Here is a 24777-nt window from a genome sequence, read left to right on the forward strand (position 1 = left end):
TGGACGCTCCAACGCGACGACCTGACAGGACACGGGTACGGGTGTGTGAAAGGTGAGATGTAGATGAGAGGCCAACACCCCCGTCGGTCTCGCCGCAACAGCCATTCCCTTGGACGAAGTAGACGTTGCTCCCCCCGCAGACGCACCCGTCGCTGTCGCCGACCCCGTAGCGGACGCAGTAGCTGCAGTCTGATACGCCAGTCCCGTGGTAGCGGTCAACGCGCCCTCGGAGATCTGGCTCTTTACCACGGACAGGTAACTCTGGACATCGCTGGGGAGACTTGCGTACCAGGCGGGTGTACTCCCGGCCTTGAACTGGCTGGCGAGAGCGCTGCGCTGAGAGGGGATGACGAGCTCCATTAGTACGGAAGGGGGCAGTGCGGTGATGACCTCTGGGATGAGGGAGCGAGGCGGTGGGGAGATGTTGTCGAGGTTGGCGGTTTTGGTGGGCACGGTGAAGTTGAAGTTTAGAGATTGTCTGTTGGCTTGTTAGTTTTGTAGATTCTTGTCGTAGGTGAGAATGGCTAGACTCACAGGGCATTTCCGAGGGAGGACCAGTTGGCTAAATCGCTGGATAGAGCTTGGGAGTCACTCTGGGGAGCTGCGAGGGCTGTGGTGAGGAGGAGGGAGAACCAGACTGTGACTCTCATTTTGGAAGTTTGTAGATTCGAGTTTGAGAGGACAGGAAGTGATTGGGGATAATGGACGTTAGAGCGAAAATGAAAAGTAGAGGGTGGTATAAGTACTCCCCATTCAAGCCAGAATGGAGCAGACTCCTGAATACGAGACCCGACTGGTGGAGATGGACAACTGCTGTAGTGCTTGTCAAGGCTTGTGACGATGATTAGGCTAAAGGACTATGGCAGGCTCAGCATAGGCATTTCCTGCCTTACCTATCGAAATGGCTTCAGCCTCGGTCATCAAACAAGCTGCTGTGCCTGGTTTACACACCGCACCGACTCTGGCCGATCTGAAGCAGTCATCCACCTTGTATATTCTGCTGTCCATCTTTATTTGCCCTCACTAAGAACTGCTTTAGGTACAATCAGCTTCCATCCGACGAAGCACAGCCTCCGCTTCTTCTCAATCATTCCCAGGAAATTCGCAAAATTCTGACACGCTACAACGTCCAAGACAAGTTCGGCATCCATCTCATCCATGGGCATTTTGAAATTCCGAGCGATCAGGTGATGCTGGGTCATTATTTTGAGAGCCCCGCGGGATGCTGGACAAAGCCCGTCCCCATTGAAGATGTTGACACATCTAATATCCACGGTCATACTTTCAAGCTGTCTCTGGACGGGATACTGGTTGCTTATGAGTACCGGGAAGGCCCGCCGATCAATGTTAGCGAAATTGATCCGTCTTTCTTTGAGGATATCTTCAGGTACCTCCTTGAACATAACCTGACAGACATATTCGGGCTGCAAGCATTACACCACGGGCCATCTTCGCCATGACTGGCCCTCACTTTCTTTATTATTGCGAGAGGTGTTTCATGCTCAATCCTCCAAGCGGTGTAAGAATGCATCCAAATATCTAATCGAAGAATCTTGCTCATTCACGGGCCTTTCGAAAATACCATCTTCCCAAGTGAAACCATAACGAAGAACCAATCCAGCCCGTTCCGCAATTTTCATGGCATGTTTGTCGTCATCGGAAATCTTTCCCACATGTCTATGGAACGTATCCCAGAAAAGCCCTTCCAACCTGGAAGAATTTTCGTGGTAGTGCCAACCACTTGAGTTCATAGTACCAAGCATGCTCCGAATACCCCACAGAGACATTCCAAATGGCAAAACTTTCGCTTCACCCCAATCAACGATCCCATTGATACCGCCTGCTTTAGCATTGACGATGATATTCATCTCACACAGGTCAGTATGAGTTAGAGCCAACGGATACCTGGGAACAAAAATTGCGGGAAGTTCTTCGCGAAGGTTGGAGATGATGCCTGAAAAACGCGGAGGGAGCTGCCGTACAAGTATATCAAGCTTGTTTTGAAGATCTGCCAAAGAGAGCTCGGAGCGATGAGGCTCCGTCAGTCGGTTCACCCATGAGTTGGCAAAAAATCTAGCAAGGTCAGTTGTGGTTCCACAGCATAGTGAAACTGAAAGTACCTCGCAAAATCCGACACTGTTTGCTCTTGCCACGAAGTACAACATAGTGTTGTTAAAGGTACTTCGATGTAGGTTATTCCGGGAATCTTGTCCATGACATAGACAGTGAGTGAAGGCGATGGTCCTATAACACCTCTGTTGACACAGGCGGGCACAACGCTGCCGTAGATCTTCCGAGCCAGAGCCAGCCTTTCTGTATCTAAGAGAGACTCGGGAACACGGAATTGTACAAGGAGCTCCCCAGCTGCTACAGTGTAACTGAACGCTCCTTGAAGCCGAACTGGCTCCACAGATTGACCAGTAATCTCAGCAGCAGCTCGGTCGCATTCTTCCCGCGTGACTGCAGCCAGAAAAAAATTGATCGATTGTATCCTCGAGCGAATAATAAGACATCTTGGCTGGAATATGCTTTGCTGGTAAAAAGTGAAGAAATGTTGAGTCAGAGTGCAGAAAAGGGAGGATCTGAGGTAGCATAGCGGTCAAGCCTGAGGGCAGGTGCGTGGTAATTACTCCAGGTGGTCAAATGTACTGACCGATGGCGTTTGGCGGCGTAATATGTCATTTACGTGACCAACTTCCTATCTACGAAGGCATCAAGGTGTGCTGTTATTTGTTCCGCTCGTAGAAAGATGGAATATGTCAACGCCCAGGCCAGGTCTGTTGCTATCGATGGAAATTCCAACTTTACGCCGAGGTCTATGGCTGCATCTCATGAAGTGACCCTGACACTGAGAATTGCAATCGGTATAGATGTCGTGATATCATAGGCAGACGTCCTAAGGTTTGGCTGCTCTGGGATGGGTGGATGCGGCTCTCATCCCATCCCAGAAAAGCCCCGATTGCTCAGCGATGAGGATCTTAAAGCGGTCCCGGATGAAGCTATTTTAAGGAAGGTAACCCGCTCTGCAAAAACCTACGGTCACCCCGCGTCCAAGACGGACGCCAGTTCAGGGAAGACATCAATTGGAGAATACCTGGATGAAATCAAGAAGAAAGTGGCAGCAAAGAACCAGAACCAGCAGCCACCAGAGGAATGCTTTTGCATGGAAAGCTTTAACACACTTACCATGAGGATCTTGAGACGACCCGCCCTTGCATTACGCAAAGTGGGAAGACTACGCGGGTGCAAGAGGAGGCGGGCGTTACCAGGGCCTTCTGTTGGAGATGGGTTATTGGATAAGCAATGAGATTGGGACATTGGGTCCAGAAGCGGCGAAATACCAGCGGCATAACAAGGACAAATGGGTGGTACTGCATTTCCATTTTCACACCGTACGTCACTCGTCCCGTTTCCTTCTTGCAAGGTATGCATGGCTAAGTATAAGCAGAGCCCGACGACGTTTGAACACCGGAAGGGGGAGGACACCCTATTTAATCTAAGAAGGATTACGGGGTACCATGGCCGGACCATCACGCAGAAATTAAGCCTGACCCCAATATTACATCCTAGTCAAGGCAAAGGAAGTGGATGAGTTGAAAATGTGCTCTGCCACCTACGCATAATAGGGGGACGCCATGAAACTCAAGACAGACCTGCCTAAAGAAGTGCTGCAGTCCCATCTCAGCAGATGTATTGAGATGGGTGAGAAGTACCAGGACTTACGCGACTAGCCAGCTGCATATAGTCGGCTCATTGGAGCCAAAGGGCTACAGAACATTGACACTGGCATTGCAGGGAGGGAAGAGGTCTTCCGAATTCTGGCCACACAGAGTGTAGAGTCTGACCCCATGATGATCACCTCAGGATGAATCGCCGAACTCCTGGCCTTTGAGGACGGGAGTTCGTTTGAGGCCTTTGATAGGACCGGAGCATGGGAGGAGTGTTTCAACATTGGAGTTGGCCTGGCTCAAATGGGGAGGGACTCACCATAATTGTGCTGAAAATGTTACTCTAGGTTGATAAAAAATTTAATGGCCGGATCTGTTCGCATGGTCTTTTGGCTTTGTGGCTACGAGGATGTCAAGAAGGTGAACAACGACTCGGCGTCCGATATCTAAGACGAACTACGGTGGCATTTTCCAGCGGAGGTGAGAGTAGGAACTACCCGTGCTGCTGGCGTTCGCTCTGTTAGCGATGCGGAAATCGTTTCTGGCCGGCTACTCATGGAACCTACAGTGTCTGCACCTGTGCTGTACCTTGACTGGGCGGCCCTTCGAACACAGCACTGATCGAAGACAGAGGTGTTGTCAACTACATGCTTGATATGAATTTTCACTGCTTGTTACCTGATTGAATACAGGAGCTCCTGAAAGCCGGTTGTACTGTTTTCATATCAGTCCAATGTAGTTGGATCGAAGGCCTTCGGCCGTTGATGGGGGCGTAAGAATAGCCTAGGAACTATTTACAAGCAAAGACACTATCACCATGCACGCGATGCTCTATGACAGGCAATCAGGGAGACGAGCAAATAGAGAACACGAGGTAATGATTGAGGATGCTGGTGGTGCTGAAAGCCAAAGAAATTGTGCGAAGGAACCCCACAACTCCTGAAAAGAGCCGTCGATGATAGGTAGCAGCATCAAAAAGCAGGAAATATGAATGTTGTAACATAAGCGCTGGAAGTGGTAAAAATATGCATGCTAACGCAACTGGACATAATTTGCTGCGGTGGAAAAAAGGTTAGTCTTCAAGCTAGAAAGAAGAGAAGTGAATCAAACTGACCTGGAAACTGGCCCTCTCGTCCATCGACTCTACCAGTCCACCATTCGTTCTGGTTGTCCGTCCGCTGGATAATCTCAATCACGTCGCCCGCAGAGAAGCTGAGGTCACCATGCGCCTGTGCTTCGTAGTCATACAAGGCTGTAACCGTCTCGACTGCCGCACCAAATCGGGCGGGCTTGGGCTTGGGTGGCGGAGGCGCCGGCTTGGCCTTGGCAGCCGCAACAGTACTTGCAGAGGCCGAATACGGTGGAGGAGGGTTGTCGGTCTCCTCGGAGCGATTCGTGCGGGAGAACGTGCTCTTGCTCTCGTACGCCATCTTGTCCTTGCCGGGAGGTGTGAACTTGGAGGGTTGTCGGCCTAGACCCTTTGTCTTGAAATGGACAATAGTGAGTGCTTCTGCCCGTTCCTTGACGTCGCCACGCTTCTTTTCGAATGCCTCCTCAACATCCAGAGTCAAATCGAAATAGGCGATATTCATGCCCTGCATTTTCTCATGCAGTGTGTAAAACACATTCAGCTGCATGTAGTAGAACGACTGAAACAGCGGGCGGATGAACTCGGCTTCAAGGGCAAAGAGTTTGGGTAGCTCATCTTTGAGCAGGTCGTTGTAGTAGTTGTATTCCTGCGTGGCCTGCTCCACGTCATTCTCCGCTTTATAGAGGGCCTTCTCATCCTTCAGCGATTTGTCCTTCTTCTCCTGCAGTTTCTTCAAAGCGTTGCGGTGTCGATCGTAGTCCAATTTCTTGTGATCTCGCTTCACCGCTACCTTCCGAATCACCTTGATCACCTCCAGCAGTTGATTTGCCGGACTCACAATGCGGGTCTCGATCAACTCTAGCTCGGGCGAAAGTGACTCCTGTAGGTCGCGGACTATCGCTTCGTACTCCTCGCAGGCTTGAATTCCTTCCGGGTTGCCTTCAATGGTGTATGTGCTCGGGTCCGAGGCGCGACCGGAGATGGGTTTATATAACTCTGTCATGGCTTTGGAGAATTCGATCTGGTGATTCAACATGCCTGTGTTGTTCATTAGTCCATCTTGCCACCCAGATCTGGCTCAACAAGGTCGACCACGAGTAAATCAGTACCATTAATAGCGTCAAAATACTTCTTGGACTCATCATGAAGCTTCTTCGTCTCCTTCTCGAGTTCTTGAAATCGTCGCTCGGCATCTTGATAAATCGGATCCTTTGTGTGTTCGCCAATATTGAACCGCGCCTTGAATTGCTGCGGTGCGCGAACAATGCTCTTCTGGAAACCCTTCAAACTCATCTCGGGTATTCCTGGCGGGGCGATCTGCTGTGTAGGTGCTCGGCGGAAGTGCTCGGTGTAGACAGAGGTGGGATTTAGGTGTGTTTGAGATGATGCTAGGGCAATAGAGGAGGAGGATCTCAGGGAGTAGCAAAGAAAGAGCGATATTAGAGCGAGAAATGGCTCGGTGGTGAGGAGTGGGGGAAAGCGACCTCTTGGAGTGGATTTGCAGCCTTCAGCCCAGCCCAATATAATGGTTCGTCTGCTCGGCGCTGTGGCTGAGCTATGACATAGGATGGCTGTCGAGGTAAGTGTGGCTGAGAGCTATCTACCAGGTACCTATTATTGTCTTGGTATCAAGTGCAGTGAGTGACCGATGAAGCCTGGCAATGGGAGACGCCAACTTTATGAATGAATATGCCATTTGACAGTAATCTGAGCCTGATTTTCCTTTGCTCATTTGTGCACCGTGATATGATGAAGTCATACATGTTCCTGTGACTGAACATAGGATCGATCGAGGTGTGGCGCAGCACCGGAGAACCAAACCGAATGTCGGATTTTCCCTCCAGGAGCTGGTTTAGGCACCAGTTATTCAGGCTTGGTGTTACTTTTGGCTACAGCATTAGGCATAACCGTAATACCATGATGGCTCGACATCGGTACATAATGGGTTTAATTGAACCCAAGCACAGCCAGGAATATCTCTGACATACTACTGCTCATCTCTGATATTAAACAGAGAGTAAACAACCGCGGGGTAATCGCGTTTCGCCGTTTCCCCTGCCTTTTCTTCCCCACAGAAGCTGTATGAAATTTCCCTTCCAGCTCTATTCACTTGAGGACATGGTATGGATATGCTACCCATCTTGACAATAATATACCTTGTACACATGATACATCGGACAATAGAGAGCTTGAGATTCCTGTGGAAAAGACCGAGATTTCCCAGAAAAGGGAATTCACCGAGCTATCTGATTACTCCGATCGGGCTTAGCGGGCTCGGCAATGATATAACCGGATCCAAACCTTTTTCTCACTCTTGCAACTTTCGCGCCTTCTCGTTAGCTGTTATCCTCTCTGCCATCAACTGAGCATCAAGCCTTTAATGGTACGGTTGAGGAGTCATCTAAATTATGTCTAGCGTTACACCATCTGCCTTGAGACAGGCATCTCGTGCCTATGCTCGTCGACTGTCGTCGACTCAGCATGGCTCCCTGGCGACCGCGTCCTTCCCCAAACGGATGCTCGCCACCTCCGGTGGTGCAGTTTCGAGACGGACATATGTTACCGAGACCAAAGCTGGAAATGCTCAGGTTTCGATCGACACGGCCATCAAACAGGAGCAGAAGAACTTCATCAAGCAGACAGGTCTTCAGCCTGGAAAGGTCGAACTTCCCGCCTCTAGCATCTCCGGAGATGCTTCGTTGAGTCCCTCTGCGGGTATCTTGAAACAAGCAACTGTCATGGATCAAGGAACTCGACCCATCTATTTGGATATGCAGGCCACTACACCGCTCGACCCTCGTGTTCTCGACGCTATGCTTCCCTATCTCACCGGTATTTACGGCAACCCTCATTCCAGGACTCACGCGTACGGTTGGGAGTCGGAGAAGGCTGTCGAACAAGCCAGAGAACACATTGCGAAGTTGATTGGGGCGGATCCAAAGGAGATCATTTTTACGAGCGGCGCCACCGAAAGTAACAACATGAGCATCAAGGGTGTGGCCAGGTTCTTTGGTCGTTCTGGCAAGAAGAAGCATATTATCACAACACAGACTGAGCACAAGTGTGTATTGGACAGCTGCCGGCATCTTCAAGATGAGGGATTTGAGGTTACATATCTTCCCGTTCAAAATAACGGACTGATCCGGATGGAGGATCTCGAAGCGGCCATCCGTCCCGACACGGCTCTGGTCAGCATCATGGCCGTCAACAATGAGATCGGTGTGATTCAACCCATGGAAGAGATCGGAAAGCTTTGCCGTTCGAAGAAGATTTTCTTCCACACTGATGCCGCCCAGGCAGTTGGCAAGATCCCCTTGGATGTCAACAAGCTGAACATCGACTTGATGTCTATCTCCAGCCATAAGATTTATGGCCCCAAGGGCATTGGTGCTTGCTATGTTCGACGTAGACCTAGGGTTCGTCTTGAGCCCATCATCTCCGGTGGTGGTCAGGAACGAGGATTGCGCAGTGGTACGCTTGCTCCTCACTTGGTTGTTGGTTTCGGCGAGGCTTGCCGCATCGCCGGTCAGGATATGGAGGTAAGTTTTATTTTTCTTTCATAGTTCTATGTTCTTTCGATGTTTGTCGACGAGGATTATATATTGCATTGGTTTCGGAGACCATGACGGTAGCTTCATACCTTTGGTATGTTGTCATGGCTGCATGACGTACATCGCAGGGGTAATGAGTCGACAGTTACTGAAGTTCTCGCTATGACTTCATCGATGCTATGAATTGCTCATACTAATGTATCGAGCAGTATGATAGAAAGCACGTTGAACGGCTGTCGAAGCGCCTGCTGGATGGACTTCTGGCGATGGAACACACCACGCTCAATGGAGATGCTGAGCGCCATTACCCTGGTTGTGTCAACGTCTCGTTCGCTTATATTGAAGGCGAGTCCCTTCTGATGGCTTTGAAGGACATTGCTCTGTCGTCCGGTAGTGCCTGTACCTCTGCCTCACTGGAACCCAGCTACGTCCTTCGTGCGCTGGGCAGCAGTGACGAGAGCGCTCACAGCAGTATCCGTTTTGGTATTGGACGATTCACAACTGACAGTGAGATTGACTACGTTCTCAAGGCTGTTCAGGACCGCGTCCATTTCCTCCGAGAGCTGAGTCCTCTGTGGGAATTAGTTCAGGAGGGTATTGATCTGAACACCATCGAATGGAGTCAGCATTAAACATGTTCTCCTGGTTTACCTTCCTAGGATGGCCTGGCGAAGTCTGCTGTCCATTGAATTCATCATTCGCAAATATCACATTCGGACGGCGTTGGGTTGGCATGTAACAATATGAGGATTGATGACACTTGATCCGTTTTATATAGTCTGTACAGAATTGAGTAATGAGCTGCTTCAACCTCGCGCACTAGATCATATCAAACTTTCAATGCAGGGCTCATCTCCTCCACCGACACTACTAGTACTGTTTGTCTAGCTAGGAAATATGCTTAAGTAGTCATGCGTCATAAGGAACTGCCACAGCGTATGTTAGTTCTCTTTACTAAATCCAATAAGGAGTGCGGCGTATCTCCTGCTAAGTGGATAATTATACAGTAGATAGTACAGCAAATAATATGGTACTGATGTCTGCACCGAGTGTAGTCTAAGGTACTTCAGATCGTCAATCATGTGACCCAACAATAGAATAAACTCGGTGTCCCCTGCTTTCACCGCAGACCCGAACGGGGTGGCGTGGGTGCAGGCGAAAGCGCCGGCGGACTCGCTTAAGGAGGGGGAACTGCACCCGATTTCGCACACTTGCGGGCTGGGAGGCGGCGACCGCCAGTCAGAGGGGGTTCCGGTTCATTCTCTAGCACTCAAGCTAGCACTCGTCAAATAGTGACCCCCTCTCGCTTCCACCCAGTGCTGCCGCTGGCATGGCTTCACCTGCCATCCCATCTATACTAGCTACGTCTGGAGTATCTGGAGTCTGGACTATGTCTTTCGATCTCTTGATATAAAGTACAAAAGAGCTGCAATAATGTCATTGTATAACCTGCATACCAACTTTTCATAGCATTCCGACGCATTGTCTCCTCCTCATGTCACCCTCTCTTGCGTGTCTCATCACCCTGTCTCTGGCCCACCCAGTGCTCAATAATAACCACTCACTCTGCAAAAGTCAGGTTTAAGTCTTCTGCCTATATCGGCCTCGTTTTTCCACGGGACATTCACCTCCTTGTTCTCCTGTCTGAATGATCTCTATTGATTGGCCAGGATGTCTTGTCTCCTGACATTCTGATTAATGATCCGTCCTAGCCGGGAGACTCGTTCTGGAAGAGCCGTCAATATTCCTCACCCAGTCATGCTTAATCCGGTCAATCTGTTTCAGTACTCAGAGCACACGACCAATTTATAACTCACAACGCCAGCTTCCTTTCTATCCTGTCTTTTCTGCTCTCACGCAATCACGAACATTATTAATCCTCATGCGATCCCCCACCGGAGGAGCAACTTTTTCTACCGACATCCCGAATTAGAAGGGCCACTGATCTTCTTTCTCTTCCTGTACTTGTAGCTTTTTTCTTCCGCTCTCCTCCGCGTGAATCGGGAAGCTTTTTATTTCATGGCTGGGATTCCTGCTTCTTTGTGTGGTCTATCCTGCTTTCTCTAGTGATACAGTGAAGTCTGACTGAAGGACTGCCGGGTTGCTTTGTCTCAGACCGGTCTCTTCCGCTGAGTTGTCCTTTGCTCAAAGACCAGTTGCTTCTCAAGCTTTGAAATATAGGCGCACGATCAACTTCATCATACGCCCCAATTCGATCAAAAGATCTGGGGTATCGTCCGATCTGAGCCACTCGGGTGTCGAATCCGGAGCAGAGTTTAACAAACTTTGGAACCTGAAGTCACGGACTCACGGATTTGCCTCCAGGAGGAACGCGGACTCCAGTATCCGCTAGATAAACAAACGGGTTCTGCTTTAATTCTCAATTGCTTAAATCACCATATTCAAATCCATCCTATTCTGTATTCAAGCTGCCACTCCAGCTTGTTTGCATTGATTCCCTGCCTTCACAATGCTTGCTCCTATCCCCGCTCTCGCGGACTACGGCATCTCGCCAGATCATGGCTTCCTTCCATCTGAACCGCCACTCGACGCCCTTCCAGATCCTTACTATGCCAAGTGGGAATGGATAGCTTCCAATCTACAGTCTCTTCTACACAGCGGAAGGATGCGGGACGTTGTCAACCGTCTACCTATTCTTCAAACCAAATACCTACATGCCGAAGATGAGTGGCGAAGGGCTTATGTTGTATTGACATTCATGCTACACGGTTACGTCTGGGGTGGCAATACACCAGAAGAGGTAGGCTTTCTAACAAACGAGTTCTGCAGTGCACATGCTGATACTGATGGTTGATTCCAGAGAATTCCGCCTCAGCTTACTATCCCCCTCCTCGAGGTCTGCGACCATCTAGAGCTTCCTCCGGTGGCCACATATGCCGCAGTGTGCTTGTGGAACTACAAGCCTATCTTCCCAGAAGAACCCGCTTACGATCTGGATAACCTTGCCTGCATCAACACCCTCACAGGATCACTCGATGAACGATGGTTCTATCTGACTTCGGTGGCTATTGAGGCCCGTGGAGGACCTGCCATTCCCTTGGTTTTGCAAGCTATTTCCGCAGCGCGGACTGGAAATAGCAGAGTAGTTACGGAGTGCCTGCAAAGTATTGCCGAGACTCTGGACCAGATTGGTGTGCTTCTCGAGCGGATGTATGAGCATTGTGATCCCTACGTGTTCTATCATCGAATCCGGCCATATCTCGCTGGAAGCAAGAACATGGCTGATGCAGGGTTGCCGAACGGTCTGATGTATGACGATGGAAGTGAGGAACCCGAGTATCGCCAATACGGAGGTGGCAGCAATGCTCAGAGTTCACTTATCCAATTCTTCGATATTGCACTAGGCATCGAACACCGGCCTACCGGCGAGACTCGTCACGCCAGCACTCCGTCCAAGGATGAGAAGGAAGGCGTTGCGGGAGCACCGCGGCACGGATTCATCCAGGAGATGCGAACCTACATGCCCGGTCCTCACCGGCGTTTCCTGGAACACGTGAGCGCTGTGGCCAACATCCGGGAGTACGTGGAAGCGCGACGCTCGGATAAAGCGCTCTGCCTTGCCTACGATGCCTGCCTCGCTATGCTGCGGTCCATGCGAGACAAACACATTCAGATGGTGTCCCGATACATCATCGTCCCCTCTCGGGATGCACGAAATCGTGCACCTGAGTCTTCCGGTGTCAAGAGGACATCATTAGCAATGAACCTGGCCAATGTTCGCCCTGGCAGCAAGAAGCTGCGCGGCACGGGCGGGACAGCGTTGATCCCGTTTCTGAAGCAAGCCCGCAATGAGACCGGAGAACCCGCTATTGACGCTTGGGCTCGACGACTACTAAGCAACGGTCCGGCGGAGCCGAGCTTCGCGGCCCTGAGCAAGTTGGGAGAGCATCCGGACGGTCACCTGGAAGTGGTCGGACTATCAGGGACCTGGACGGCAGATGATAGTGAGGGTGGTATATGCCATTGGTAACCCAATCGAGGTATTGGAGTTTACGGCATGAGAAAAACGATTATTCCTCTTTTTCATATGTTACGAGCGCGAGATTTGTGATAGACTTCGTCACTTTGCATTAGCGGTGCTTCATTATCGGGTGGTATAGATTCCGAACATCCAGAATGACAGCTTGGCGCCTTACTCAGCTTCGAACGGAATACTCTCTTGAGAATTCACTTCAATCTTCACGACGTATGACGCATTCATGATGCCATCCAGGTATCTCGTGCATTTGTTTCTGGATGTCTGGTGCATGCCCTGAAAGCTTGGGATCACGTGTCATGATGTCATGGTATGATGTCATCTATCTCAAGCCACAAATATGGACATCAGTGTCACCAATTGCCTATATAAGACCATGCATACTTCTGGATCTCTGATGAAAGATATCAAAACAAAAGCTCTCCTCCAACATCAATATCTGAACAAATACTTGCACATACTTCCACATTCTACGAACGCAATCAATCACCATGTCTGACAACAACTCTTCCACCCTCAACAGCTACATCAACCAGGCCACTGGCCTCGCCCAGCGCGCCGTGGGCTCTCTCACCGGCAACCCATCCACTCAGGTAGGCACTCACCACATTTTCACCTCATCGTTCTCCGTACGGTTCACTAATAGCACATCAGGCCGAGGGCGAAGCTACCCACAACCAAGGCAAAGCCGAACACGCCGCCAGCCACGAAACCGGCAAAATGGGACCCATCGCCGCAGACCCCCAGACCGGCGCCGCGGCCAAGGACAACTCCAACCGTACCCAGGGCACCTGGGATCAGACCATTGGCTCGGCCAAGGAGTCGATCGGAAACATGATCGGGAACGAGAATCTGCGCCGTGAGGGCCAGGAGCAGAATGCTAGCGGCAAGGCGCAGGAGGCTAAGGGCCAGTTGCAGGATTGGGGTGAGGGCGCCACGGACCGGGCTAAGGGGACTTTGGGAGCGGTTGGGGCTGCGGTCAAGGGTGATCGTGCTGAGGAGGAGAAGTGGAGGGATGTGCATGATGAGGGGAAGGTCAGACAGAGAGGTGCTGAGGTGGATATGGAGAAGAGATACGATTAAGTTGACTCTGGCTGGGCCTGAGTCTTTGGTCCGGTGATTTGATGCTTTGATACCTTATGACTTATGATATGATATCCAATTGACTTGATTGAACCAATTTATCCGTGTCCAGTTCGTCTCCTCCTCAGCTCGTCAACCTGAGCTTAACCCATGTAAATTGAGACTCGCGAAAGACGTTCTTTCATGGCTTATCACTCTTCCAGTAACATGGAAAGTAGGAGAAAGAACCTGCCAAGGATCGCCTGGAAACTAATTCCATCAATACCAAGCATTTACGGAATAATTCCATATGGATATTACCTTATGATAGAGTGAGCTTGTCAGCTGTGCCCCTCACCAAGCCAGACCCACCATTCTTCTCATTATGATCTCATTGCGCCAGTATTCGCAACAACTTCAGCTCCATTCCAACTTCATACATCTGATATATCATACTGAAAGACACTAACTTGAAATTGTTTATGTTGCGCAACATGGCAAAGTCCTTGACTCTGCGTTCGACATATCGAATGAATTCGGGTCATGAGATTCCCGTCCTTGGATATGGAGTGAGTCCTGAACACCCGAAACCTTCCGCTTCACTGCCTACAATGCTAATCAATCTCGGTGCCGGAGTAGGTCTACATGATGTGCGTAAAAGATATACAAAATACATATCCGACGCACTGACACCGAAACCACCGGCGCAGTCCCTCATCTCAAACAGAGCGATCCACCCTGGAGGCTTTCAAAACAGGTTATCGTCATGTATACAAGCCACAGCACTGCCGAGTACGAATACTAGCTGACAGAAAAATGTAGGTAGACTCTGCGGTCATGTACCGGAACGAAAAAGCCTGCGGCCGCGCAATCCAGAACTCCGGTCTCGATCGGTCTGACATCTTCTTCACGACGAAAATCCCGCCGGGCTCAATGGGGTACGAGCGCACCGCGCGCCAAGTCGACTCTAGTCTGCGAGAGGCCGGAGTGGAGTATTTTGATCTGTAGGTATAACCACGTATCCTGCCGGACTCTCCGGTACATGGCTTCGAAGGATATAGCTCAGTGATACGGCCAGAATCCTCATCCATGCTCCGTACGGCGGCAAGAATGCCCGCCTTGGTTCCTGGCGCGCTCTAGTCGAGGCGCAGGCGGCCGGGAAGACTCGGTCCATCGGCGTGTCCAACTACGGCATCCATCACCTCGATGAACTGGAGGAGTATATCAAGGGCGGCGAGGGCCGGGGTAAGATAGACGTTGGGCAGTACGAGCTGCATCCATGGCTGGATAGATCGGAGATCGTCGAGTGGCTTAAGAAACGCGATATCGTGGTTGAGGCGTACTCGCCGCTCGCGCATGGGTATCGGCTCAACGAGCCTGTTTTGAAGACCTTGGGGAAGAAATACAACAAGTCTCCTGCGCAGGTTATGATCCGGTGGAGCTTGCAGAAGGTGAGTGCTCTGTCTGTTGATATTGATGAGCAGGATATGATTGACGGAGGGATGAAACTAGGGGTTTGTTGCGCTTCCCAAGTCCGTTACGCCAGCGCGCATTCAGGAGAACGCGGATGTCTTCGATTTTGAGCTCGCGGAGGAGGATATGCAGGCGCTCAATACGGGAGAATATTCGCCGACGGATTGGGATCCTACTGTTGAATATGATTGATACTGTCGTGCTAAGGATGTGATGTCAAAAAGACTAATACAGCTCGACTAAAAAAGTGTCCGGACGATGTAGTCCTTAGTCTAGTGGTATAGAATCTCGACATGTGATGCGAGACTTGTGGCCTCGATTTGTAGAGGAGTCGCCAGCATATCAAGGATCGAGTCTGCCATAAGTCGGTCTTATCCTTGGGCTTCGCCTGATGTCCATTAAAACCTAAAAGATGCTAATAGACACAGCCATGTATGTTTGCGACTCAAATCTCCAAAGCCTAGCTGTCAAGAAAGCTGACGATGGCAATGCGGAGTCGTATATTTAGTGAACGGCATACCCAAAATGCTGCAACAAATCAGTGATATAGCCTTGTAGATTGAGCCTTCTGCAGTATTGCGAAATGATATTCTAATGCCATTTCCTGCACATGCGTCGGGGAAATCGTGAAATGCCAGTTGGCGTCTCGGTCCCCGATATGGTTACATTTCCTCCGTACCGGAGCGGAAATCACTTCGGGCGCGGGGCTGCTTAGCAATTCAAACCGATGCAATCCAATCCGTCTTATCAAGCGCAATTTATCAGCATTCCTAAGCGCAACCCAACTTTTTGGAACTCATAATCGATATCTCTGGCTTGTACTCTGATTTTCCAAGGGTAAATAGCCATGAAGTTGATACTCTCCACCTCGTAAGTGGCAAGCTGTTGTGACTATGGGACTACCCCACTATCACCGGACGAGACTGATCGAGATGTGTTTCGCAGAAATCTCATGACCAGTGGCGGTTCATCCGTCATCAGATATCCAGGTACAACCAAATCGAACGTCGAGCTGATCAACTCGCTACGAGCGAATTTCCAAGCTGCGCAACAGCTTGTAACCTCGGATGCGAGTCGGACTGAACCCACGGAGAGATACAAGGCATGGACATCGATGCAGGACGATGCGCTTTACATTCCCGCGATCGATTTCTCGCAGCGCGGGCTGGCAGAGGAGAGGTTGCAGTATGATATTACGGTAAAATTGTTCTATCTACCCGGAGTCCCGGCGTCACGACGGTGCGCGCATACACGCCAGGCGATTGATCTGGTATTGAAAGAGCTACATGTGGATTCTATCGATCTGCTTATTGTCTCCTTCCCTGGGATTTTGTTCGACGCGGAGGACGACAGCGAAGAAGAGGTGTCGTCGGATGGCGGAAGCGAGGAGCCGGATGACTTTGACAGCATCATTCAGTCGTGGAGGACGCTCGAGGGGCTGCATGAGAAAGGCATGATTGCTCAGCTGGGTGTGGCGGAGTTTGGAAGCGACAGGCTCGCTCGGTTTCTACCACATACCAAGGTCAGGCCATCCGTTGATCAGATCAACCTCCGGGACTGCTGTGTCGTTCCCAAGTCGTTGATTCTCTATGCGAAGCAAGAGAATATCCAACTGCTTACGCATAACGACTGCAATGATATCCTGCCGGTGGGCACGACACGGGAGCTGCTGGGTCCAGGGGAGAAGGGTGCTGGAATCCTCGCGTCCACTGCAGATGCCGACGACGGGATCAAAGGCGATGTTGAGCCACAGTGGGTGGTCAAGTACACGGCGGTGGTCAAGGACCGCGGAGTGGTCGAGAACAAGGGATATTTCGCGCTGGCAGACGTGGGAGCTTGCGTCAAGACGCGTTCATGAGAAATTGCGATGTTACTGAGTGAGATCTTGTTTCTATCTTTGCAAAGTACACATTTTCTTCGCTGCATTGTGCGATAGAGCGTGGCGCAATATCTTGGTTCTTCATTGATGACGAATGATTGCATGTGTATATCGTTGCTCTCCTCATAACTCAACTGGACAGCCGAGAGTCCGGGTATAACATGCTTCGAGCAAGCCGCTCATCCAATCATACTTCTCTTGCGACCTCTCATCCGCACTTCCTCTAACCGTTTCAACGCAGAGATAGCGCCCTTGTAGCTTTCCTTATACCCATTGAGGACTTCTTCGAAGAATGGCTCAGTACGAGGATGGGTGCTACCAAACGCCCTTTCAAGCACATATAGATCGACCGCGCGGTCTTCATCTTGCAGACTCTGACTGGCCAAGCCAAAATCGATCAGAACAACATCCCCCTCCATGGACGGCTTTGTCTCGTCAGCAGCGAGTTGCTGCTCCGTATGACTAGGCGGTCGCAGGATGAGATTGCTCGTCGTCAGATCCCCATGGATAACGCCGGCCTTGTGCAGTCCACCAACAGCGTGACCGATCCTCCTCATCAGTTCTCGAACCCGCGCCTCTTCCTTTTTCAGTCCCTCCGCGCCCTGGCCAGCCTGGTTCCGCTTCATGTATTTCTCCCACCGCTCCAGTACGACTCGCACCACCAATCCCTCAATCCACTCCATCATCAACCAGGCCCCTCCGAATCCCTTTTCGCCAGTTTGGCCCTCCCAATCCAGCGCCAGCACGGCGGGGACATTGACGCCTTCCCGGACCAGTTTTACCAGGCACCGAGCTTCCTGCAGTATGCGCTGGCGCGTGAGCCGTCGGTCGAGAATCGGGTGGCGGTAGGGCTTTGACGGGCGGATCTTCAGAGCAGCTGGGGTGGAGGGTGAGAGGAAGACGGTCTTGTAGAGATGCGCTTCGGCGCCTTGGGTGAGCAATTGCGGTGGTGGGGTTGTGTTCGTGAATGGAGAAGGGAGGGGAGGTGGTGTATATAAGTCTGCTGAAGCCATGGTTCGAGATTGATGCCGGTCTTGTGTTAATGCTTCGAGGCGCTTCAAGATAGTAAGTAAGACCGCGATATAAGAGTATTTCGAATGTGCTGCAGCTGGTCTAATGATGGTTGTGGATGTGGTTGTGATGAATCTGAGAAAAAGTTACTATTGAAGGTGGGGCCGCTGCACGGATCAATCCAGGAAATCTATCATCCGTTTGTACTACGATAGTGGCACGAGAGAGCTCCAAAGGGAGGAAATCCCCCAATTCTTCTGTCTTGGCTTCTTGAAGCTATCATGAAGCTCGTCTTCATCGTCTTGAATGACCGTCTTGCTATTCCCGTTCCGTCAAATGTAAGATCAGAGTCTACAGGTTAAAATTATACGTGCGGTTTGCAATCTAGCTGAACATTCCTGGTCCGTCTGAATCTTGCAGGCCACTATGGTAGTGCAAATACGTCTCGATCTGGTCTAAAGGTCTTGAGATTATTTGACTCAAAGGCAACTAAGCGAATCCCCTGCAGGACGATGAAGTGATAGCCCATGCAGCTTGTTACCTCAGTGCTCGCCTCTAGAAGACGCCAACAACAGGCAGCTCATCAGGAGGAGACAATACTAAACTCAAAAAGATCTCTCTGGAGACACTGAGACATCATCGATGCAGTTGAAGCTCCTGTTCTTGAACTGTCTTGATGAAACATGACCCAGTGTACATCCGCTCATTTCTCCAACTTCGCGACAACACATACATCATACCAGGATCCTCACTAGAATCGAGGGAATTGCCGCTGATCAAGCTGTCAAAAATCCAATGCTGATAGTGTCGTGATGAACTGCTTTGCAAATCGACAAGAATGGCAGCATGTCAATGGTGAATCCAGATGGGACAAGATTGACGTTCTCCGTGAGAGCGATGTTCTTTGTCTGCCCGTCTTGATATTGTTCTTGCCTCCCGTCTTGATATTGTAGGTCTCGGACTCATCACAATCAGGTCTCGGTAACTTTACTCATTCTCTTTCAGCACATCAATATGGATAAAGTCATGATCAACGCTTTTGTCTGGAACTGGGGCCCACCGCAATGTCATCTAAATATTGTTACACCTCTCCATGGCCATTCCATATCATTGTTTGTTTCGGGTGTTGCACTGCATATAGCATTCCCCACGCTGCCTCAAGAGTTCAGACAGTCCGTCACCGCAGGTTGGACAGTCAGCTGCTATACTGTGGCCTCGATCTTGACTTCTACAATGCTCAATCTCCATATCTAGACTCCCTCGGACCTGGTGTTCGTCTTTTTCTGAGCCTATCCACCTCTGCAAGCACCTCTATCGGCTAGAAAGTCACATCTTCTCATCTTCCATACGTATACAAGACTTTTTGTCACTTCCTCTGATCGCAGGACCGATCACAGCAAAGTCAACATGAACTCGACATTTGATCCTTTTACGCAGAACATCACTCTGATTGGTTCCGACGGGACAACCATCATCTCATCAATGGGACAAGCGGACGACTTCCTGCACTACATGCTTCGTCTAAGCATCAACTATGGCACCCAGCTCGGTGCATGCATCGTCCTCCTCCTAGTCCTCTTGCTGCTGACAAGACCAGAAAAGCGCGTCTCATCCGTTTTTGTGCTGAACGTTGCTGCGCTACTTGCCAATATCATACGACTGGCCTGCCAGCTCAGTTATTTCTCGTCCGGATTCGCTAGAATGTATGCGTTGCTGGCTGGTGACTTTTCCAGAGTGTCACGCGGTGCTTATGCCGGCCAGGTCATGGCATCTGTGTTCTTCACTCTTGTCCTTATCTTCGTGGAGGTCTCCCTGGTGCTTCAGGTTCAGGTTGTCTGCTCCAACCTGCGTCGTCAGTATCGGATCCTACTTCTCGGTGCCTCGATCCTTGCTGCCCTTGTTCCGATCGGCGTTCGCTTGGCTTACTCGGTCCTAAACTGCATGGAAATCATGCACGCAGGCACCATGGACCACCTGGATTGGCTGGAGAGTGCCACCAACATCGTGTCAACCGTCAGCATCTGCTTCTTCTGCGCCGTCTTCGTCGTCAAGCTTGGCCTAGCCATCAAAATGCGCAAGAGGCTGGGTGTAAAGCAATTCGGACCGATGAAGGTCATATTCATTATGGGTTGCCAAACTATGACCATCCCAGGTAAGACCCCGGAAAGGATCGCATCATCCAATTAAAGAGATCATACTGATCAATACTCCGTCAAGCCCTTTTTGCAATTTGCCAGTACTTCAGCACAATCCCAGAAATTTCGCATAACCTCCTAACCCTCGTCACCATCTCGCTCCCTCTTTCCTCCATTTGGGCTGGATTCGCCCTTGACCAGGCGAACTCCACCGCGAACTCTACAGCGTCCCGTCACAATCTGTGGAACATGCTCTCCTCCGACAGCGCCGTGAGAGACAAGTCCAGCCCGTGTATCAGCTCCTCTATGACCTCACCGAACACCACATGTTACTCACAGCAGTCAACCGGTAAACCTCAGCAGGACCCGGAGAACGGGTTCGGCATTTCGGTGGCGCATGACATCTCCGTCCATAGCTACCGAAAGGATCCCCACAGGGATGTGTGAGTAGTCATTACATTATTTGAGGAATGCATAAGCGGTTTATCCGTCTGGAGTTTTCTTGCGAGGTGCTCTTCTCTCTTTTCAGTTGATACAAGCCATATGCTACAGCGCCAGTCGTGTCATAATAATACCTTCCTTTTGTTTCTTTTCCTTTACTTTCTCTGCTTTCATTTGAACTCTGGGAAATACACATTGACAGAAGATTAGCCTTTTCCACTAGCAGTACCTATTTCGATAATCCAAACAAAGAACTATTCATTCCAACTAGCTAGCTTAGAGGCGGCGGAATCATGACATAAGATATTTATTAAGGTATGTAACGTAAGAGATGAATCTATTTTCTTTACAGACCAAACTGGTTTCCTCCAAGGAGAAAGCGGAATCAACTTTCCCGGCCAAGTTTGGACAACGACTCCGTCAGAAATTCATTAGCATTCATCAAATCCGTACTGCCATAGACGACTCTCCGTCTAGCTCCACCCATAGCCCCTGCTCCAGCGCGAATGCCGGCCCCTGCACCATCGCCCGGCTGTCCGCTGGTTTGGCGCACCCAGTCCTGCAAATTGCCGTATTCGTCCATGCTACCTCCACCCACGGTGAAGACGATTGCTTCGTTGAATACCTGGCGACGCTGGCCAAACGTGGCGCCGGTCCCTCGTTCCACACCTCCAAGGGCCCCTGGGGCTTGTGGATTGCGAGACGCAGATGCCGGGGGTATGGCCCCACGCGCGTTTGCGCTCCGCGGGTCGAAATAGAGGTAGTTCTCTGTTTTCGCGATTGCTGAACTGGAGGCTGAGGACGGATCCATGATGGACTCGGTGATCTTGGTCAGGGTGAGGTCTTTGTTTGCAGGCAGAAAATTCTTAACGCCTGAAATGAGTGAATCGAAATTGGCACCCAATGCTCCGGAAGTGATGCGGTCAGTGAGGCGGTTAGAAAGTGATGAGAATCCACGGAACAAATCCGAGGACTGCTGCTGAGGTGCGGCAGTCGTCATCATGGTCATCCGGGTGAGCTCTCGAACCTGGCGCACGTAGGTCAGTGGGCTGACATCCTCAACTCCTGCGCGCCTGAGAGCCTCCTCAAACTGGCTCAGGTCTGCGCGGGACAGGTCTGTTTCTGTGCTTAGGAACCAAATAAGGAATAGCCGGAGCTTATCGGTAGGGTTGCTGCCTTTCGCAGGGTCATTAATCAATTCAATGATCTGTGCTTTTGATTGTTTCGTAATGTTCTCCTCGAGCTCGAAGAAATTATCCAGCTGGCGGTCTTTGATCCCCTTGAGCAGTGCAGTTGCTATATTCATGTGCATATCCAGAATAGCTTTGCGTTCCCGTAGTTCGGGAAGCAGGGTAATGGCAGCTTTGAGGTGCTGCGCAGAAGCGCTGGTATCATTCTGCAAGTCCTCAATTGAAGAGGCCCCAGTCTTCTTCGTGATTTCATTTGCGTCTTCTTTATACCGCGTCAACTCAGCATCGATATCTTCCGCCACCTGGGGAAAAGGAGCTCCAGCGTTACGATTCCAGAAGAAATCATTGCTGTTCAAATCGTATGCTTTCTTGGTCACGCCCTTGGCAGGGTTTGTCTCGTCAATCGGAGTTTCAACTGTTATCCGGTTGAGCCGCATTTGAAGCACGTCTTGTACTAATGATTGGTATGTCCACGAATGCGACAGCATGGGTACCAAGTCCACATTACGGTCGACGATAATCAGGACCGGTCGTGAAGAAGGGACTCCTGAGGGCGTTTTCTTGTTGCTGGAGAACAGGTTGTCTTTCGAATTCAGTATATGATCACGCAGTTTACGGTCGAGCTTGGTGGCAATCAGCTCTGCCGCTCCGCCTTTCGGACAACGGATGATTGGAATCGCACCTGATTATTCCAGGAATGATCAACGGCTGACTCTCAAGCGCGGAGAGGGTTTGAAACATACCCATAGTGACACTGACGCTGAACAGCCCACTGACAATCTTGTCAACAATGGCATCCAACTCTTCATCACTCGTTTTGGCGCTATTGATCTTCCAGTATGCGTCGTTGCCTAGTCCCAAGCTGAAGAGGTCCGGTTCGGCTACGATAAAATTCAAGTACTGGTCATAAATTTGAGCAATATGCTCCGCGGTACCGGTGGAAGCTATCTGAGATGCGAAGTCTTCAAGAAGTGGTCGAGGTACGGATGAGAGAAAGTTCACATAGGCAGGAGAATAAAGTCCACGGGAGAGATCATTCGTAATTGCTTGGATGTTTGCAGGAGTCGGTTCAACGAGGTATACGACGGGGACATCGGGGATGGGATATCTGGTAGAGTTTAGATTCCTTTAAAACGTACGATTAGCTGCAATCCTATGCTTCTTGCACCACAATAACCGTACAGATGAATGGTGACACCCCAAGCTCGAAGGTCGTTTACGCGAAGCACGCTGCTGATGACATCCCGGCCCATGTTGTCGAACACTAAGACCTTCCAAATGGGATCGCCATCTTCATTGAGGATAGGCGTGGAGATGAGGCCCTGAGCTGATATATCGTGAGGGGCATCGTCCGTCGCGTGCGGCTCGTGGTTCAGATTGAGGATCTTCTGAATAGACGCTATGAGGCTAGTTAGCGACTTTCTATACTCATTGAATGATTTTCAACAGATCGGTATGAGAAACCTACCGACCTGACGGTCTCGAAGAGACATTGCATGAGACGCCATGGTATGTTCACTTGCACATGCGCTGTTTCAAACAAACCACTCAATTATACTCGAACCATGACACGTTTACCTGTTTGTGATGGAATAGAGAAGACCGAGTCGCACAGATGATGAAGATAATTTAGTATTGCATTCACCCTGGCCTCTCAGGGGAATCCAAGGATAACTACCGACCGTACTATGATGTTATCGCGGTATCTCTCCACCTGGCATCCTGAGATGCTCCCCAATTGTTGGAGCTGACATAATCCCGGCCTAGGCTGTTTCTCGCTTAGCTTAATACAAACATAACAAACTATTTCGTCGAATTGGGGAGAATCGTGGCTGGGGCCTTTCACGTGAGCACAACTAGGCTCGAACGGGAGTAGCAGAGAAATCGCCCTAATATCACCAGGACCGCCCGTGAGCGCCCGTCTTTTGAGTTCTACCTCATCACCACGACCAACAATCACCCATCCCTATTCTCTCAACCATCCTCGTAAAGCGAATGACTATGCTGCTGAGCTGCTATTCAAGGTGGTTCTTTGTATGAGAACCTCTTTCTTTCATCTTTAAGACAAGATTTAGAGGAAAGAAAGGTCCACAAGGACTAGCAGTTCGAGCTGACTGGTCGCGTCTGCCCGACAGGAAAAGGTGGGCAAGGCAGGTCAAAGTGACAAAGGGCGCATAATAAGGAAACAAAACACAAGGCTGGGGATTAAGGAACGAAGGAAGTGGGAGCAGTGAACCAAGGACAAAAGGAACAGACCACAACCTCTACCTTAATACTTGGTCGGTGTATTCGAAACAAGAGTTGACCAATTTGTGTGGTGCCCAAGGTGCTTCTAAAAGGTGCAAGACGGTCGCAAGGTCTGAACGTGACTTGCAGGAAACACCTTTAGGAACTGCAGACAACAAACCTTTACGAGCCTGTGGCCGCTACAGTATCCCTACCAGCAATTCCAGGTCATTTAAGGTACCTAAGGTAGGCTCTCCAAGGCAGGTGGATAATCTCTGCCAGACTGGTCGGCCATACCGTACGCAGTACACCAAAGAAACTTGCTTGACAACTCCTTCGGTTCCCCCAAGGTTCGCTGCTGCTGCTGCTGCTCTCTGCAAGGCGGGAATCTCTTGATTTTTCTCCTGGCTTGACCGCTTTCAATCTGGACGTATCAAGTTCTTCAAATCGTTCATTTACACTTCAATCAGCTGCACTGCCGTTGGCCTGAGGAATCATCCAATTAAATACCTCGCTGCTACTTCAAGTGCTCCACCCGGCTGCCGCCAACTCCGACCCGAGAAAAGCGGCAACTGAACTTTACTATATTGGGTATCCCAGACACGTGGGTACATGTGACTTTATAAGATTACCCTTTTAGTACAATAACAACTGCAACCTGCGATCGAAGTCAACGTCTGTCATAACGGGCAAATTAAGCCCAAAATGGATCGTTCCTCGTCCCAGGGCATGATGCCTGGCTTGCATCGCAGCTCAGTAACTCCTGGCTCGGTTCAGCCCGAATATTGGAACAATCTGGATTCGTTATATCCAGGTCCTGATCCCCCACACCAACATCCACATCCAACCCAACAGCAGCTGCATCAGTCGCACCAGCAACAACAACAACATCAACAACAACCGCAGCAACAAACTCAGTCGATGGGGATCAGTTGGGATCATCCGATTTTCAGTCAACAGCACCAGCAAAGGACTCAAGTACCGTCACATCAAGAGCATAATCATGGCATCTATTCCTCGTCAACTCCCCAGTCATGGCAACAGAATTCACTGC

At 50.3% G+C, this 24777-nt stretch overlaps 10 protein-coding genes across 10 annotated transcripts; 7 read left to right on the forward strand and 3 right to left on the reverse strand.

Moving 5' to 3' along the window:
* Nucleotides 1-901: 901 nt before the first annotated feature.
* CDV56_100296 (uncharacterized protein) lies at nucleotides 902-1460 on the forward strand (the record flags this gene model as incomplete). The annotated part of the gene is made up of 2 exons (XM_026753915.1): nucleotides 902-990; nucleotides 1040-1460. 2 exons carry the CDS (start codon nucleotides 902-904, stop codon nucleotides 1458-1460), a joined length of 510 nt encoding a protein of 169 aa, XP_026612119.1.
* Nucleotides 1461-1502: 42 nt separating this feature from the next.
* Nucleotides 1503-6051, reverse strand: CDV56_100428 (amphiphysin; the record flags this gene model as incomplete). The annotated part of the gene is made up of 4 exons (XM_026754047.1): nucleotides 1503-2073; nucleotides 2121-2460; nucleotides 4783-5796; nucleotides 5868-6051. The coding sequence occupies 4 exons, from the start codon at nucleotides 6049-6051 to the stop codon at nucleotides 1503-1505; spliced, it is 2109 nt and encodes a 702-aa protein (XP_026612120.1).
* Nucleotides 6052-7166: 1115 nt separating this feature from the next.
* On the forward strand, nucleotides 7167-8941 carry CDV56_101298 (IscS subfamily cysteine desulfurase; the record flags this gene model as incomplete). The annotated part of the gene is made up of 2 exons (XM_026754917.1): nucleotides 7167-8297; nucleotides 8519-8941. 2 exons carry the CDS (start codon nucleotides 7167-7169, stop codon nucleotides 8939-8941), a joined length of 1554 nt encoding a protein of 517 aa, XP_026612121.1.
* A 1838-nt stretch (nucleotides 8942-10779) lies between these two features.
* On the forward strand, nucleotides 10780-12300 carry CDV56_101803 (indoleamine 2,3-dioxygenase; the record flags this gene model as incomplete). Its single annotated transcript, XM_026755422.1, has 2 exons — nucleotides 10780-11070; nucleotides 11131-12300. The coding sequence occupies 2 exons, from the start codon at nucleotides 10780-10782 to the stop codon at nucleotides 12298-12300; spliced, it is 1461 nt and encodes a 486-aa protein (XP_026612122.1).
* Nucleotides 12301-12797: 497 nt separating this feature from the next.
* CDV56_102086 (CsbD family protein) lies at nucleotides 12798-13389 on the forward strand (the record flags this gene model as incomplete). Its single annotated transcript, XM_026755705.1, has 2 exons — nucleotides 12798-12899; nucleotides 12961-13389. The coding sequence occupies 2 exons, from the start codon at nucleotides 12798-12800 to the stop codon at nucleotides 13387-13389; spliced, it is 531 nt and encodes a 176-aa protein (XP_026612123.1).
* An 816-nt stretch (nucleotides 13390-14205) lies between these two features.
* Nucleotides 14206-15033, forward strand: CDV56_102281 (aldo/keto reductase family protein; the record flags this gene model as incomplete). The annotated part of the gene is made up of 3 exons (XM_026755900.1): nucleotides 14206-14372; nucleotides 14447-14819; nucleotides 14881-15033. 3 exons carry the CDS (start codon nucleotides 14206-14208, stop codon nucleotides 15031-15033), a joined length of 693 nt encoding a protein of 230 aa, XP_026612124.1.
* Nucleotides 15034-15793: 760 nt separating this feature from the next.
* On the forward strand, nucleotides 15794-16699 carry CDV56_102483 (putative gamma-cysteine synthetase regulatory subunit; the record flags this gene model as incomplete). Its single annotated transcript, XM_026756102.1, has 1 exon — nucleotides 15794-16699. One exon carries the CDS (start codon nucleotides 15794-15796, stop codon nucleotides 16697-16699), a length of 906 nt encoding a protein of 301 aa, XP_026612125.1.
* A 200-nt stretch (nucleotides 16700-16899) lies between these two features.
* On the reverse strand, nucleotides 16900-17733 carry bud32 (serine/threonine protein kinase BUD32; the record flags this gene model as incomplete). Its single annotated transcript, XM_026756249.1, has 1 exon — nucleotides 16900-17733. One exon carries the CDS (start codon nucleotides 17731-17733, stop codon nucleotides 16900-16902), a length of 834 nt encoding a protein of 277 aa, XP_026612126.1.
* Nucleotides 17734-19138: 1405 nt separating this feature from the next.
* Nucleotides 19139-20313, forward strand: preB (alpha-factor pheromone receptor STE2; the record flags this gene model as incomplete). Its single annotated transcript, XM_026756538.1, has 2 exons — nucleotides 19139-19883; nucleotides 19988-20313. The coding sequence occupies 2 exons, from the start codon at nucleotides 19139-19141 to the stop codon at nucleotides 20311-20313; spliced, it is 1071 nt and encodes a 356-aa protein (XP_026612127.1).
* Nucleotides 20314-20692: 379 nt separating this feature from the next.
* sly1 (syntaxin-binding protein) lies at nucleotides 20693-23005 on the reverse strand (the record flags this gene model as incomplete). The annotated part of the gene is made up of 4 exons (XM_026756710.1): nucleotides 20693-22179; nucleotides 22241-22605; nucleotides 22680-22896; nucleotides 22966-23005. The coding sequence occupies 4 exons, from the start codon at nucleotides 23003-23005 to the stop codon at nucleotides 20693-20695; spliced, it is 2109 nt and encodes a 702-aa protein (XP_026612128.1).
* Between the last annotated feature and the right edge of the window lie 1772 nt (nucleotides 23006-24777).

Source organism: Aspergillus thermomutatus, assembly GCF_002237265.1.
Source record: "Aspergillus thermomutatus strain HMR AF 39 chromosome Unknown NODE_187, whole genome shotgun sequence".
NCBI lineage: Eukaryota > Fungi > Ascomycota > Eurotiomycetes > Eurotiales > Aspergillaceae > Aspergillus > Aspergillus thermomutatus.